The following is a 16,245-nucleotide window of genomic DNA, read 5'->3' as shown; positions in this document are numbered from 1 at the left end:
TTCTATGCAGCCTACCACTAATCGATGCAGCTGTTTATCCTTCATGGGCATCAAACTCCTTGCCTTGCAATACCCAAAGTTTTTCATCGGTTTATTCCAGGAAAGGCCTCAAAGCAACTTCAAAATCTACATGGGAAATCATCCCAGAATATACACACTTACAGTTTTGTTGCTGTCCGCTTCGTAGTCCAACATCGCAGGTCTCTTAGTCCCATTACTCCGAGCCTGCATTGGCCACAACCGTATCTGTTCCTGTGGATATCCCTAGATCAAAGAAAAAGTAACACGAGATGAAAATGTAGGTAAAATCAGTTACATAATTTAAAAATATTATTTAGTGCAGCATTCCAATGCAGTAGTTTCAAGGAAGTGACAACTTGTCATGGTGCTTTATAGAAAATTTAGAACCAAGTGCACAACCTTGTGGGTAATAAACACAAAATGCTCCATTCTATACAGAAGTGCGCCTTACATCTCAGAACCCAAAAGAAATATTTTCCCCAAGGCCTCGAGGAAGGTGGCAATGCCTGATTAATTAAACCAGACACACATACCCAAAAGTCTCAGGACTACGCCGAGAAAGTGATCTCAGCTAGGGTATAATCTGGACTGTTACAACTGGCCAATTTTCTTGGGTTGGGGAGTGAGGCACATGAATGAATGGTCTTTATGACTTGGAGAATAGCTTGCAGATGGCTGTGTCCCAATCAATCTGCCGCCTTTGTCTTTTGAGGTGGTAGGGGCTACCGGTTTGGATGGTGCTATCGAAGGAGGCTTGCAGTGTCTCTTTCTCTGGCACTGCGTACTGGCGGTGGCAGGAAGGGAATGAATATTTAAGGCGTGGATGAAGGGCTGATCAAGCAGGCTGCTTTGGCTTTGATGGTGTTGGGCTTCCCGAGGTTTGCTGGAGCTGTACTCATCCATGCAAGCGTCGAGTATTCCATCCCATCTGCATGAAAACTTCCAGTACAGCATGCTGTTTCAAGTCCTGCCATCGTATCAACCAAGATTTCAAGTCTGATGTGGGCCATGAACTCTGACAGATAAGATGGTTATTGCTAATCCAAATCTGATGCCTGAAACGAAAGACGCATACTATCCAGTGCCATTGATTTTTGAAAAAGGTGAACAGTACTGCTGTTAAGATTTACATGAATGCCACAACACCCAGTGCCTTTTACTGAAAGCCTGAAGTGATCTAGAACAGATTCAAAAGTACGTTTGCATAGCAATTCGAATTATTTGGTCATATAGGGCTGGTTTAGTACAGGGCTAAATCATTGGCTTTGAAAGCAGACCAAGGCAGGTCAGCAGCACGGTTCAATTCCCGTACCAACCTCCCCAAACAGGCGCCGGAATGTGGCAACTAGGGGCTTTTCACAGTACCTTCATTTGAAGCCTACTTGTGACAATAAGCGATTTTCATTCGTTTCATTATGCCAATTAAGATGACAGAAAACATTTCTTCCGTGGGAAATGCTCTTCTGGCTTTAGTGTTGAACATGCCGTGCTGAAATACTAACCATTGTTTGAGATAGATTCTGAACAAACTCTGCAAGTGTGGAATTTTTCAGGACTTTGAACACCGTATATTTTACTTTTTCTTCATCGTACATGTCATTACCCTGATGTCCACAGAACTGGTCTTCGGTTACTATCTAAAGTAAACAAAATGCAGGAATCAGTTGACTAGATTTAATTTAAAAATAAAAACGATTACAATATTGCAATACATCTAAACCAGTTTGCATTTGGCTTCATCATAACCACTTAAAGCCACCCTAAGCAATTCACTTGATTTGAGTTGATGGGGGAAAAAGAAAGCGGAGTGGTGTTAAAAACAAGCTCCTGATTCCATTCCCCCATTTTGTACTACAGTCCAAGGGCAATTTCCCTTCTTTCACCACCTACTTCCCCCCTCCCCATCTCTCATGCACCATTACCGCTCCCGTTAATTCCTTAAGTGACTAGAAAAATGTACTCAGTGACCGAGTATTCACAACCCTCTGGGGTAGAGAACTCCCAACCATTCACAACCCTTCGAGAGAAGATACTTAAATTTAGGAGTACCCAATTATTTTTCCCCAATTAAGAGGCAATTTTTAGCAGGGTAAATCCACCCAACCTGCTCATCTTTGGGTTGTGGGGGAGACATCCACAGTTATGGGGAGAATGTGCAAAATCCACACATACGAACAGTGAGATCGAACACAGGTCCCTGGTGCCCTAGGCAGCAGTGCTAACCACTTCACCACCATGCTACACCGAGGGAAGATATTTCTAGCTGTGTTGGCCTGCCATCAAATGGAGTTAAATGTGATGAGAGTAGGGAGACATGGTGCATTGCCACAGATCTCTTATATGATGCAAGCTTTTAGTGTAATCAGGACACAGCTACCTAGTGCCTTTCAAATGGGGCTTTGTTCTTATAGCCCTGCAGATGAAAAATTAATTTTTAATAAAAAATGTGGTTGAATTGCACAATTTATCAAATTACAGGTGAAGTAATTTGTCTTAAAAAAAGGCTGGACAAACATGGAATTACTTAAATTTGAATATCTGCAAATGTGTAAAGTGTGCTGTCTGTTTCCTAAACACAAATGTGGCAAATTCCAATCAAAAGTAGTGTGCATATTACGACAGGGAAGTGCATCAAGAATTGCCGTCAGATATAAATGACTTGAGTGCTCTAATACCTGCACTTGCATGTAGAGGTGTGCTTCTTGTCTCTCCTTTCTTTTCTGAGCCTCCACCCTCTTCTCTTCTTGCAGGCGCTCCACCAATTGTTGTGGAATGTTATGGTCTGTGACAGCTTGTAAAACCTCACCTTTAAACAGAGTTTTGAACACATTTGTTTTCATGTAAATTGCCTAACAGAAACCCAAAATGAAACAAATACTCAAATAAGCGTTGAATGACCCCAAGTACTTCAGTGAGTAAATTACTCGGTGTACTCTTTTTTTTTTGCAGGCCAATCTGCAAAGATGATTTCACAATCAACTGAGATGAACAAGATAACCTGTTCAGGAAGAAATATCGGCCAGTACTTCCAAGGAACATTCTGCTGTGATAATTTTGCATGCACCTGAAGAAGCAGATGTAGCCGAAGATTAACAGGTCACCAATACTTAAACAAGCAAAGCACACAATTTTAGTTCATTATTACATATATGGCAAAACATGTTTCGAGGCAACTTTAGGGCAATGCCAACTAGATCTATGATGTTCCAGAAAGCATCCGTAAGGTTATACAAGTAGTGATGGGCTGTCCATTAATCAATATGCGACCAATGTACTCCCGTTGATTGGTCAAAAGGTTCTGCAATCGCAAATGCCACTGTACTCATTTGAAAGCAACGTCTGTCAAATGCGGGAATACGAACATCGGAAATAGGAGACTATTCAATCCCTCCAGCCAGCTGCGCATTCATATAAGATCATGGCTGACGTGTGTGTTGAGTTCCACATTCCCCATCGACCCTGATAATCTTTGATTCCCTTGCACAACAAGAATCTACCTCTGCCGTAAAATATTCAGTTAACCCGCTTCCACTGCCTTCTGAGGCAGAGTGTTCCAAAGTCGCACAACCCTCAGAAAAAGATTCAACTCATCTCGTTCCTTTAAGGGTGAGCCCTAATCTTAAAACAGTGCCCCCGAGTTCTGGACTCACCCACAAGAGGAAACATCCTTTCCACATCCACTTGTCAATACCGTTCAGGATCTTATAAAATTCAATCAAGTCACCCCTCACTCTTCTAAACTCGAGCGGAAACAAGCCCAATCTTTCCAACCTATCCGCAGAAGAGAATCTGCGAATTCAGGTCAATCCTATGACAAACGAGAACCCCCTTTCTCAATAGTCAACCACCCGTTGAAGATCTGCTAATTGGATAAACCTGCAAAACATTTTCCAATGGCAGAATTTCCAATCTACATTCAAAACCCGCTTACTTAATTTTGATTCTCTGACATACACCATCATGTAAGCGTTGGTGCAGTGTCGTACAGATAAATCATCGTCATGACCTCCATAGTTGTGTTCAATTGCTTCTTCTTTTGTACATCTTGATACAACGTCATCATCAAATTTACACCACTTGGAAAGAGGAAACAAAACAGAATTAAGTACATCATCCCGAATAATTTTATAGTCAACAAAGGAAGTAATCAAAACAGTTAAAAAAATATTGTTCCATGATGTAATTAAACTGAATTAATTGGAATGCTGTAAAAGAGGGTGCTAGCTTTTAGAAGGCTACCAATTAAGCATTCAATTAATGTACAAATGTTTCAAGGGGTGGTACTAATGGGCAAATATGGCAGAACAGATAACCTGACAATGTCTTAAGCTTAGACCATTAAAATCTGAAGGTTGGTTACCAGTATTGGTGCATAACTACACGGTGAAATCTTCAGATATTAACTTGAGCAATCTTTTGATGCTGTATGCTGTTGCGACCATACATTGATTTTTTTTTAAAATACAAGACTGTGCTAAACCCATAACAAAATACTAACTGTAGCTCAGGACAAGCCAAAGCACTATCCTTTTAAATATAAAAGGGAACGTCACGTCAACAACTTTACAACAAAATTTTTAACATACAAGTACACTGCTCTCAGGTTAAAAGCAATTATCAAAAGTAACTTCAATGGTGCTTTTGGATTAGAGCCTGAAACATTAAGAGTGGAAAGACAATTAAGTCAGATGATGGGGTACAGAAAACTAAATTAGATTGTTCTACTCTTTTATTGATCTTTTAAAAAACCTTGCAGAAGGCAAGCAAATACCATACATCAATGTACGATAGCGTAATTATGTTGAAGTTAAGAGTCTCGGTATCAAACCGCTCCTCATACAAATGACCAAAAGTCTAGCCACCCAACTTAGATGATTCCTCTCTTTCCTCAGCGTGAAAGTGCACTGCTCTTTCGGCAACAACTCACTTGGCCATGGGCTAAAGGAGTTGCTTTCATGTTTGTTACTCTCTCTCAAGAAAGCCATTTACCAGCCAAGATCGACCCTATCACCAAAGGAGAGAGGCGAGCAGAGACTACCAACAGAACCAGTGATTCCCCAGGTCAGAATACTTCAGTGCCAAACCAAATGGTGCATTTCTAGAGACATTTGTTCTTTTTAAGTTTCAAGGTAGCAATGCCTACGTGACTTGAAAAGCAATTAAACCCAACAATCACAACACTACACCATTGCTTGCATTAATTGACGCAAGCGGTTTGTACACCAGTAGTAAATCCTCTAAACTAGCATCTCATTAAAAATCAGATACGGAAAGATTTACAGTAGGAAGGGCAGAAAAAATGCATCTAAAGCTCTCATAAATGTCACTCAAGTTTTTCACCACTGCCTCCAGAATTTGTTGGTGATTTTTAATTTAACAATGTAGCATGAACAGTTTGCATACAGAGAAACAAGAAAATAGGAGGCCATTCAGCCCTTTGAGCCTGCTCCGCCATTCATTATGATCAAGCTCATCATCCAACTCAATAGGATGGTCCCCCTTGTCCCCCTCCCCAATTTTGTTTGATCCTCTTTGCTCCAAATGCTACATATAACTGCTTCTTGAAAACATACAATGTTTTGGCTTCAACTATGTCCTATGGTAACAAATTCCATAGGCCGGCCACTCTCTAGGTGAAGAGATTTCTCCTAATCTCTGACCTAAATAGGGGCGGCACGGTGGTGCAGTGGTTAGCATTGCTGCCTCAGCGTTGAGGACTCGGGTTCAATCCCGTCTCTGGGTCACTGTCCGTGTGGAGTTTGCACATTCTCCCCGTGACCGCGTGGGTCTCACCCCCACAACGCAAAAAGATGTGTCGGGTAGATGAATTGGCCATGTTAAATTTCCCCTTAATTAGAAAAGAATGGAGTACTTCAAGTTTATTTTTAAAAAGTCTGTCCTAAATGGCCTACTCTGTATACTCAGACTGTGGCCCCTGGTTCTGGTCACCCCACCATTGGGAACATATTATTGCATCTACCTTGTCTAGTCCGGTTAGAATTCTAGGTTTCTGTGAGAATCTCCCCCCCCTCATTCTTCTAAATTTCAGTGAATACAATCCTAACCGACTCAATCTCTCCTCATAGATCCGCCCTGCCAGCCCAGGGATCAGTCTGCTAAACCTTTGAGGCACTACTTCTGCACCAAGAACATCCTCAGATAGAGACCAAAACTGCACACAGTATTCCACGTGTGGTTACAAGGCCCTGTATAATTGCAGCAAAACATCCTGTACTCAAAGTCTCATTATGAAGGCCAATATATCATTTGCCTTCTTTACCCCTGCTGCACCTGCATGCTTCCCTTCAGAGACGAGTGGAAAAGGACAACCAGGTCTCGCTGCGCATTCCCCTCCCCTAATCCATGGACATACAGGTAAAAGTCTGTCTTCCTGTTTTTGCTACCAAAGTGGATAACCTCAGATGTTTCCAAATTATACTGCATGTGCCATTCATTTTGTCCATTCACTCAACTTGTCCAAATCGCACTGAAGTATCTCTGCATCCTCCTGACTGCTCACCCTCCCACCCAATTTTGTAATCTGCAAATTGAGGTATTACATTTTGTTCCCTCATATAAATCAATATATATAGCGAATAAATGGGGTCCCAGCAACGATCCCTGCGGTACCCCACTAATTACTGCCTGTCATTTGGAAAAGGACATGTTAATTCCTACTCTGTTTTCTGTCTGCCAGCCAATTTTCTATCCATCTCAATACACTACCCCTAATCCCATGTGCTTTAATTTTACACGCAAATCTACGTGCAACTTTGTTGGGAGCCTTTTGAAAGCCCAAATAAACCACATCCAGTGGCTCCTCCTCATCAACTCTACTTGTTACATCCTCGAAGAATTCAAGTAGATTTGTTAAGCATGATTTCCCTTCCTAAATCCATGCTGACTCTGTCCAATCCTGCCACTGTTTTCTAAGTGCTCTGCCATAAAATGGTACAGTTTCAAATATAATACATCTGAATTATACATGTCGTGCAGTCTACTGGTCAGACCAGACTACCGTAAGACTTTTTAAAACCTAGAGTGACAATTCAACACTGGACTATGGGAAAAGTGTTTTAAAAATGGATTTACACAATGTGGTTAGACCAGCATTTATTCCACAGCCCTCGTTACCCCCAGAAGGTGGTGGTGAATAGCCTTGAACCATTGCAGCTCCAGAGGCACAAGGACATCCACAGAGCTGTTAGGGAGGGAGTTCCAGGATTTCACTGAGCAACCGTGAAGGAACAGCGATACATTTCCAAGTTGGGGTGGTGAGCAACTTGGAGAAGAACCTCCAGGTGGTTCGGTTCCCTGGTATCTGTTGCTCGTCCTTCCAGATGGTAGTGGTCATGGGTTTGGACAGTGCTGCTGAAGAAAACTTGGCGCGTTCCCGCAGTGCAACTTGCAGATGGTACACACGGCTGCCACTGTTCATTGAATGTTTGTGGAAGGGGTAGCATCAAGTTACTTCATCATGGATAGCGTCGAGCTTAAGAGTGTTGTTGGAGCTACATGCATCCAGGAGGGTATCCCATTACATTCCTGATTTGTACCTTGTAGATGGCGGACAGGCTTTGACGGAGTGGGGGGATGGTTTGACCTGCTCTGGCAGCCACAGTATTAATATAGCTGGTCCAGCTCAGTTTCTGATCAATGGTAACACCCGAGGGAGGTGATTGTGGGGGATTCAGCGATGGTAATGCCATTGAGTGTCATGGGGCGATGATTAGACCCTCTCTTGTAGGAGATGGTCATTGCCTGGCATTTGCGTGGCGCAAATGTAATTTGCCAGCCCAAGCATGGATATTGTCCAGGTCTTGCTACATTTGGATATGGACTGCTTCAAGGATTGTTATGTGTCAAAGTATTGAGATCCATAAAACACAAACACATTCGTTAAACAGGAGTGAGTGCAACAGATGACAATAAAACAGCTTTCTATTGCAGGCTGCGTAAGCACCCAGTTAAGAAAGCACAAATGACCAGAGCTGTGCTACTTGAGAAAACTTCAACTGTGATCAGTCACCAGAATGACTGTTTTACAGACAAATTCTTCCCGCAAGGGACATGCGTCACATTTACACAGTAGTCCAAAACTGATGATTAACTCAGAGGCAATTTGAATAACAAACATGACTCAATTTTCCTACTTTAGACAGACGGCACTCATTTTGATGCATCAGCCACATTTTAACAATACCAATTTTAAAAATGAGAATGAACTGGAGACGCAAATTAATCTCTCAAAATGCTGGAAAAGTCTAATCTGAAAAGGCATGATTTATTTCACTTTTATGATTTAAATAAAAGTAATTTCTAAATTTTAAAAATAGAGAGAAATAAAAGTGCGAAATAAATCTCTACAATTGCACATTCAGCAACATGTACTTTTTGCACAGCTTCCTTTAAAAGTAGTACCTGTAGAATTTTGAAAACTTCGGATGCGAGATTGGGCATTACACTTACAAACTGAACCTTTTCCAAGTACCCAACTGGTAGAACTGAGAGACACCGATCGTAACATGGGTGAAACATATCAATGTTAAAATTCTCAGCTATGAGGGTAACTACGCAAATTTTAAAAATGATCTTCTGGCACGGAATTAACAATTTTAAAATACCCTATTCACTGAGCCTTTGTTCCTGCAATTTTGTACCTAATTGACGTATGAAAAGAAATTGATCCTCTCATTCAAATTGAAACATTTAATTCTAACTTATAAAAATGATTCAGCAACTTAAAATTCCAGTTCTCTGAGAGGACAGTTACAAATGTGAAATATCCAACGTTGACCCTCCCACCCACAGAAGAAAGAAACAGTGACCAGAGTAAACTGACCAGGAGCCAAAGTCTACTAGGTCAATTACAACATTGTGGGTAATGGTTTTAAATGGACGTCAACGGTTTTCTTCAAATTTCCACACAAACTCAATATTTCACATATTACCCAAACAGTAACTTTGACTTGCTCATCAATACACACTCATTAAGTGTAGCTACTTCACCAGTGGTTTATATACTCACTTTACCATCACCCTTAGGGTTTAGGTACACTACGTAATGTCCACCATGGTTATCGCCACTGTGCACCAACACTGCATGTAGTATGTAATTAGCAGAATCCTTGGGATCGGGTTTCTGCAGAAACTCGTCTAGGGGCAAATGCTCAGGAAATTCAAACCTTAAAAAATAAAATTAAATCGCCCTTAGAAAATACTGAAAGAGGAGAAAACTGTACATTTTATATTTCAGCAAGTGTGCAACGTTTATTGGGAGTCCAAAGTTGGTTTGAGGTCATTTGGGCTAAATACTAGTAACCTATTGCTAGTACTGCAGTTTTACTCATGTGTAACAGAAACAATTCTGGTCGAGCACAGACCATGCAAAGTCCTTCAAGTGATCATTCACATTATTCTTTGAAATAATGACAATGAAAGACAGTGATGTTATAAAAGAGGTCTTAATAAAATGCTTGATCAATTTGAGGATAATTTGTATAACAACTTGTGATTGCCACTGTACCTGAACTCATGTGTCTAAGATTCCTGAACATTAAGTCTCCAAAATGTTTTGTACCACCATCAGTTAATTGGGGACAGTCATGATAATATGACAATCAGGAAGAATTCTGCTACAGGTTGACTGATGGTGCTGCTACATTCTAAAAGATTCAGAATTTGTCGGTTGATAAACTATCATTTTCATAGACTGTTTCAGCACACTTGCAAGCTGCAGACTCTTTAAAAAAACATGGTAAATGAACCGTGATTTGGTACCCAGTCACAAAAAAAACAGAGGCGAGTCAGAGAGAAGATTTGACAAGTTAGTGAGAAGGATTATCCGACTATCAGAAAGTATCACAAGAACCATTTCCGATTTCTAAATGAAGATTTCCAAAAAGGTAAACACTAATTTCCACATTTTACAGAAACTAGAATGGTGTAAAATCTTTACAAATCCTACTGCTGGTTCAGGAAGGTAATTTGCTCCAACATGTTAGGACAGTAGTTTCCAAACTGTATGTGGTAACATTTCCAGCACGCTGATCAATCCCAGTTTAAAGTCGTACTCAGATTTCATAAAATCTTCAATTAAGCAGGGTGCTTTATCTAGATAGGTTTATCAATGTTTATGAATGTATGAACACATACAAGGTGAACAGAAGGAGTCAAAAGTGTGAATCACCCTGTGTTTGCGTGGGTTTCACCCCCACAACCCAAAGATGTGAAGGGTAGGTGGATTGGCCACGCTAAATTGCCTCTTAATTGGGAAAAAAATGAATTGGGTGGTCTAAATTTATAAGAAAAAAAGTGTGAATCAAACTTCTAAATAGCATGAATAGGTTGATAATAAGTTGTGCAGTGCCCGTATATGCTGCATACTGCTTGAATAATATCTTCAATTCAAAACATGAACTTTCGTCAAATTATATTCTGCTCATCTATTTTCCCCCTTTTAAATTAAAATACAGAAAGCCAGCTAATCGGCTTGTAAAGAAACTGCCCTTTTATCATGTGTTCTCTTGTGCTTTCTTACAATTAGTACCTGAAAATATGGACAAAAGTAAAAGTCTGCTTACCTGTCATTTATCTTGATATTTTGATCAGTTTGTGGGTCATACATGAAACGCATAAGCTGAAGATGCAACACCGGTGGAAAGGTAAGAAACTTCACGCCCTTTTCTGCATCCTGTGCACAAGATATAAATTAATTTATATACTTTTAGGAATTTGATATAGACGGGCGTAAATTTCTCCCCAGGATGAGAACGGAGTGATCAAGAAACTATGCAATTCTTGGGGGCCAACATGCAGGACTTATACTGGAAGCAGACCAGCACATGGCGACTCTTGTATCAGATGCTGTTGGCAACTTTTTCCAAATGGCTCCACCACAGGTGCACTATGAAGTAATGCTTCTGATGAGTTTTGAAATGGAAGATAGTAAATACAGACGGGATGAGTGTAACTACTGAACGGATATGGATCAGATTTTAACGGCAGGAGAACCTTTTCTGATCAACTTGTTCTGGGTGATCCTCAACGTCTTACAATAAAACATGATCAAAAATATCAAAAGGCAGAGGTTCCAATAACAAGCAATAAGACCCCAACTTGGATATGATTTTATGTAATGAACTGCAGGAATGCCAACTAACACAAACATGTTAAAGATCACACAATTAACACCCATTTACAGCTTCAATATGAAAAAAGGCAGGAGGGAAGGTTGATAGGGTGGCGAAAAAGGCATATGTGACACTTTCCTTTATCAATCAAGGCAGATTACCAAAGCAGGGAGGTCATGTTGGAGTTGTATATTCCAGGATGAAATATTTCTCAGAAGCATTAAGCCCTGAATGTGTTCTTTGAAAAAAGAAAACTGGGACAATTCAGTATTTTAATAAAATAATTTGAATTATTTATGCAGTAAAGAATTAATGTCTCAAAGTCTGACTGGTTTCCCTCCACTCAGTTATATTAACTGGGATAGTTAGTCATGGTGTTAAGGGCTCAGATGGAGTGGAGTTCTTAAAATGTCTGCAGATGAAAGTTTTAGGTCAATATGTACAGGGTCCAACAAGGGACCCAATTCCAGGGAATGAAGCCAGACAGGTGACTGAGGTATTGGTGGGGCGGCATTTTAGTGATAGCAACCACAACTTGGTGCAATTTAAGCTCATTATGGATAAAGAAATATACAAATTGTAACAAAATGTTTTGGATTGGGAGGGTGAAAATGAGCAGATTTAAATAAAATAAGGTAGAATCCGGCCACAGTAAACCGGAAAAAATTACTCTATGGAGCAGTGGGAGGCATTTGAAAAGGAAACGGGGAGGGTACAGGCCCAACATATTCCGTGCAGTGATACAAAGGAGTAACAAGCCCAGAGAATCATGGATGACCATAGATATTCAGGGTGATGAGAAGGAAAAGAGGCTTTTAGCAAGTACGAGGGGAGTAAATCAGCAGAGGCATCAGTAGGGTACTGAAAGTTTAGGATGGAGTTTAAGAAAGCAATTGAGAGAGCAAAGAGGGGATATGAGAAAGCTCTGACTGGCAAAAGTCAGAGAAAATCCCCAAGGTGCCCTATAAGTATATCAATGGGAAGAAAGTAACCAGGGAAGAGTACAGCCCATTAGAGACCAAGGGGACAATCTGTTGATGGAGCCAGAGGGTACTGGTAGGGAGTTGAACAAATACTTCACATCCATCTTCACCCAAGAGAATGAGCACGTAGCTATGGAACCAGGGAGAGAGACTGAAGTTCTTGAGAAAATTGACATTGGGGCGGCCAGGTAGCACAGCAGTTAACACTGTTGCTTCACAGTGCCAGGGACCTATCTTTGATTCCTGGCTTGGGTCACTGTCTGTGCAGAGTCTGCACGTTCTCAGTGTCTGTGTGGGTATCCTACGGGTACTCCAGTTTCCTCCCACAGTCCATGGTGTGTAGGTTAACTGGATCGGTCACGCTAAATTGCCCCAGTGTGTCCAAGCGTTCGGTGGGGTTGTTGGGTTACAGGGTTACGGTGGAAGTGTGGACTCAGGTAAAGTGCTCTTTCAGGGGCTGGTGTAGACTCGATGGGCCAAATGGCCTCCTTCTGCACTGTAAATTCTATGACAGTATTGGCAGGTGCCGGCAGGCTTAAAAGTGGACAAATCTCCCGTCCAGACAAATTGCGTCCCAGGCTGTGGGAGGAAATTGCAAGGGCCCTGGCCCAAATTTTTAATTCCTCTCTGGCCACTGGGGAGGTGTCAGAGGACCAGAGATCAGCTCATTGTGGTTCGACTACTTAACAACGGTTGTACAGATAAGCCAGGGAACTACAGACCAGTGAGTTTCACGTCAGTGGTAGGGAAACTATTTGAGAAAATTCTGAAAGAAAAAATTGATCTTCATTTGTAGAGGCACGGTTTAATCATGGATAAGTCAGCATGGCTTTATCAGAGCGAGGTCATGCCAAACAAATTTCACTGAAATTTTTGAGGTGGTGGCCAGTTGTGTCGATGAGGGTAGTGCAGTTGATGTAGTTTATATGAATTTCAGCAAAGCCTTTGCAAAAGTCCTACATGGGAGACTCAAAAGGCTGCAATTGCACATGGGATACTTAGGAGATGGAGGGTGATGACAGAGCTGCTTTTGTGACAGGAAGCCAATGTCCAGTGGCATACCACAGGGATCTGTGCTGGGTCCCCTATTATTAATCATTTATAGAAGCAACATAGATGACTATGTGGGGGTAGAATCAGTATGACACAAAGGTTGACCGGGTGGTGATTAGTGAAGCCGAGCGTCTTGGGTTACAGGAAGGCAGACAAGATGGTCAAATGGGCATAAGCGGCAGATGGAATTTAACCCTGAAAAAAGAGTGGAATAATACACTTTGGAAGGAGAAATTTGACGTATTCAACGAATGGCATGACACTTGGTAGTTCCAAGTAACAAAGGGACCGTGGCATGTTTGTCCATATATCTCTGAAGGCAGGAGGGTAGATTAATAGGATGGTGAAAACGACATATTGACACGTGCCTTCATCAATCAAGGCATAGGTTACAAAAGCAGGGAGATCATGTTGGAGCTGTATAGAACTTTGGTGAGGCCACAGCTGGAGTGCTGCATACAATTCTGGTCGCCACATTTTGGAAGGATGTGATTGCACGGGGGGAATGCAGAGGAGATTCACGAGGTTGTTCAAGTTACGAAGTGAGGTTGGATAGGTTTGGGTTGTTTTCGCTGGAGCAGAGACGACTTGGGCCGACCTGATCGAGGTGTACAAGTTTATGAGAGGCATAGACAGGGTAGATAGGGAGCAGCTGTTCCCAGTATTTGGAGAGTCAGTTCAAGGTGAGGAGCAGGATGGTGGGGGGGGGGGGGGGGGGGGGCAGATTTGAGGAAAAGCCTTTTTTTTTTAAACTCAGAGGGTGGTGATGGTTTGGAATGCACTGCCTGGAGGGGCAGGTTGTCTCACATCCTTTAAAAACTACCTGGATGAGCATTTGGCACATCATGACATTCAAGGCTATCGGCAAAGTGCTGGAAAATGGGATAGGGTAGGCAGGTCAGGTATTTTTCATATGTCAGTGCAGACTCGATGGGCCGAAGGGCCTCGCCTGCATTGTATTTTTCGGTGATTATAATCTACTACTGGCTGTTGCTAAATTGATGATCAGAATATTAGTCAAATGTAAAGCTTAACATTTCGTCATACATTGTATAGCATCAGAAACATACCTGTAAACCATGCTCGCCAGCATCATATTTGTTATCCCCATCCAGCTGCTCCACTGCTACGTAATCCTTGAAAGATTCAAATACTGCAGAACAATAAAGCCAACTGTTAATTTGTTGCAATTCTGAATGGACGCATGATAAGTTTAAATAGTTATACTTACTGTTCTTCTTTCCCTTTATACTGAGTTGAATATCGTAATAATCTTCTATTCTTTCAGACCGATACTCCACATGTTTGCACTGAATATATGACTTTAAAAACAAAGAGAAAATGTTAACTGATGTCAAAACCACCACAAAGGTCTTGAAATTGCTTAACTGAGTAATTAATTACTTACCACCATCTTTCCCCTGAACAATTTTGGAATTGTGCCCTCTACACAGGTTCCTTTCATTTTATTCTCAACATTATCAAGCAGCTGGGGAAAAAATTGAGGAAACCTATTGTCAGATAAATTAACAATTACTGCAAAACTGTCCAGATTAATGCGTCTTCACAACACATAAGAAAAGTCTAAAATGTTAATCCAGAACTCGGGGCAGTTTTTCAAATCCTTGCTGCAAGCAGTGAATCCTGTTTCTACATGTACATACCAAATGAGAGCATGTGCTCATGGGATATGGTGTATTCAAATACTTGCCTTGCAAATGCTACTGGCAGGTGAAGCTTTCTATAGTGTAGATTTGCAAAATTACATTTCACGCTAATGTAAACTGTTCAGTTCGGAGAGGATTTAGAAATGTGAGCTCAGATCAGCAGTCATTTGGAACCTCTGTCAGCTTAAGGATCACAATTTCAAGGTTTTTGGGACCATATAATTTTTCAACTAATAATAATATCGCAATATTGAGGTTTTACGCTAGCTGTCCTCAGCAAGAAAAGTCTGCAGCTGACAAAAGAAAACAGGCATATGCTCTTTCAATTTGCTTTAGTTCCCAAGTGTTTCCATTATTTGCTGATGCCCCTGCTGCCACCAAGTGGAATATTCTAAATCTGTTTCTACATAGCAGCTCTCAGCTTCATACCTAGTTTTAATATTTCTTAAACATCTACACTAAACCATGCCTATTAATAGTTCCTTTAGTTCCAAGTTTAAAGTACATCAAAATCCTGGAGCTCCCTCCCTAACAGCACTGTGGGTGTACCTACAGCAAGAAAGCAGCTTACCGCCACCGCCTCAAGGTAAATTAGGGATGGGCAACAAATGCTGGCCTAGCCAGTGAAGCCCACATCCCATAAAGGTGAAAAAACATTCAACAAAATTCCATTCAATAAATTCCAACAACCTTAAAAAGGATGGTTCATTCATGAGAAATAAACCCAGCTGTACAGAATGGTGCATTCAGGACAGCGCAATAGAAACAATGGAAAATTCAATACTTTGAACAACCTCGATCCTAAAGTGACGAACGTGGCAGCAAGTAGGACAGTGATGGAGAAGGGATGCCAGATATTCAACAGAATAGCTTGGCAAGGGATTGAAATTCCTTCACAAAATCATAAAGTGACTTGGGTACAATCATCTGGTAGTACAGAACATGGCTATTGCTGAAAAACGAGAGCCACATCAAAACTTCTCACTTTGCACTCATCAGGACCCTTCAAGAATACCAATACAAGGGGAAAGAATAATTTTGACTGCATAAGAATTGGTTGGCAATTAAACTATAATTGGTTTCGGTGTTGCAATGGAGGATGCACCAGGTGCCTGACAGTTAACAGCCAAGCATAGCTTGAAATTCAAACCAGGCAGTTTGTCCCTGCTTGGTCATGGCATTGCCCAGAGGATGAGTCAGCAAACAGCTCTATATTTTGTTGAGCTGAAACAGGCGTAATGTGTGCACATGTTCTTTGTGTCTGCAGAGAACATATTAGCTTCCAGTACATAGAAGTGCACCACACTGCGAGCCTGACTGACAATCTTAAACTGGTCGTCAATGTAAATCTGCACACACCGAGGATTATTCAGGAAATGCTGTCAAACT

General features: G+C 41.2%; 1 protein-coding gene across 1 annotated transcript in view; it reads right to left on the bottom strand.

Moving 5' to 3' along the window:
• Positions 1 to 16,245, bottom strand: part of usp7 (ubiquitin specific peptidase 7 (herpes virus-associated)) — an 84,123-nt gene that overhangs the window by 24,886 nt on the left and 42,992 nt on the right. Inside the window, 9 exon segments of the mRNA XM_038820353.1 lie at positions 163 to 264; positions 1,524 to 1,658; positions 2,697 to 2,827; positions 3,953 to 4,097; positions 9,050 to 9,206; positions 10,605 to 10,714; positions 14,260 to 14,342; positions 14,421 to 14,511; positions 14,598 to 14,678. Of these exon segments, the coding sequence (XP_038676281.1) occupies positions 163 to 264; positions 1,524 to 1,658; positions 2,697 to 2,827; positions 3,953 to 4,097; positions 9,050 to 9,206; positions 10,605 to 10,714; positions 14,260 to 14,342; positions 14,421 to 14,511; positions 14,598 to 14,678 (1,035 nt within the window).

This window comes from Scyliorhinus canicula, chromosome 15 (genome assembly GCF_902713615.1).
Source record: "Scyliorhinus canicula chromosome 15, sScyCan1.1, whole genome shotgun sequence".
NCBI classification, from domain to species: domain Eukaryota; kingdom Metazoa; phylum Chordata; class Chondrichthyes; order Carcharhiniformes; family Scyliorhinidae; genus Scyliorhinus; species Scyliorhinus canicula.
The sequence above is the reverse complement of the archived record's forward strand: the minus strand, read 5'-3'. Positions and strand labels throughout refer to the sequence as shown.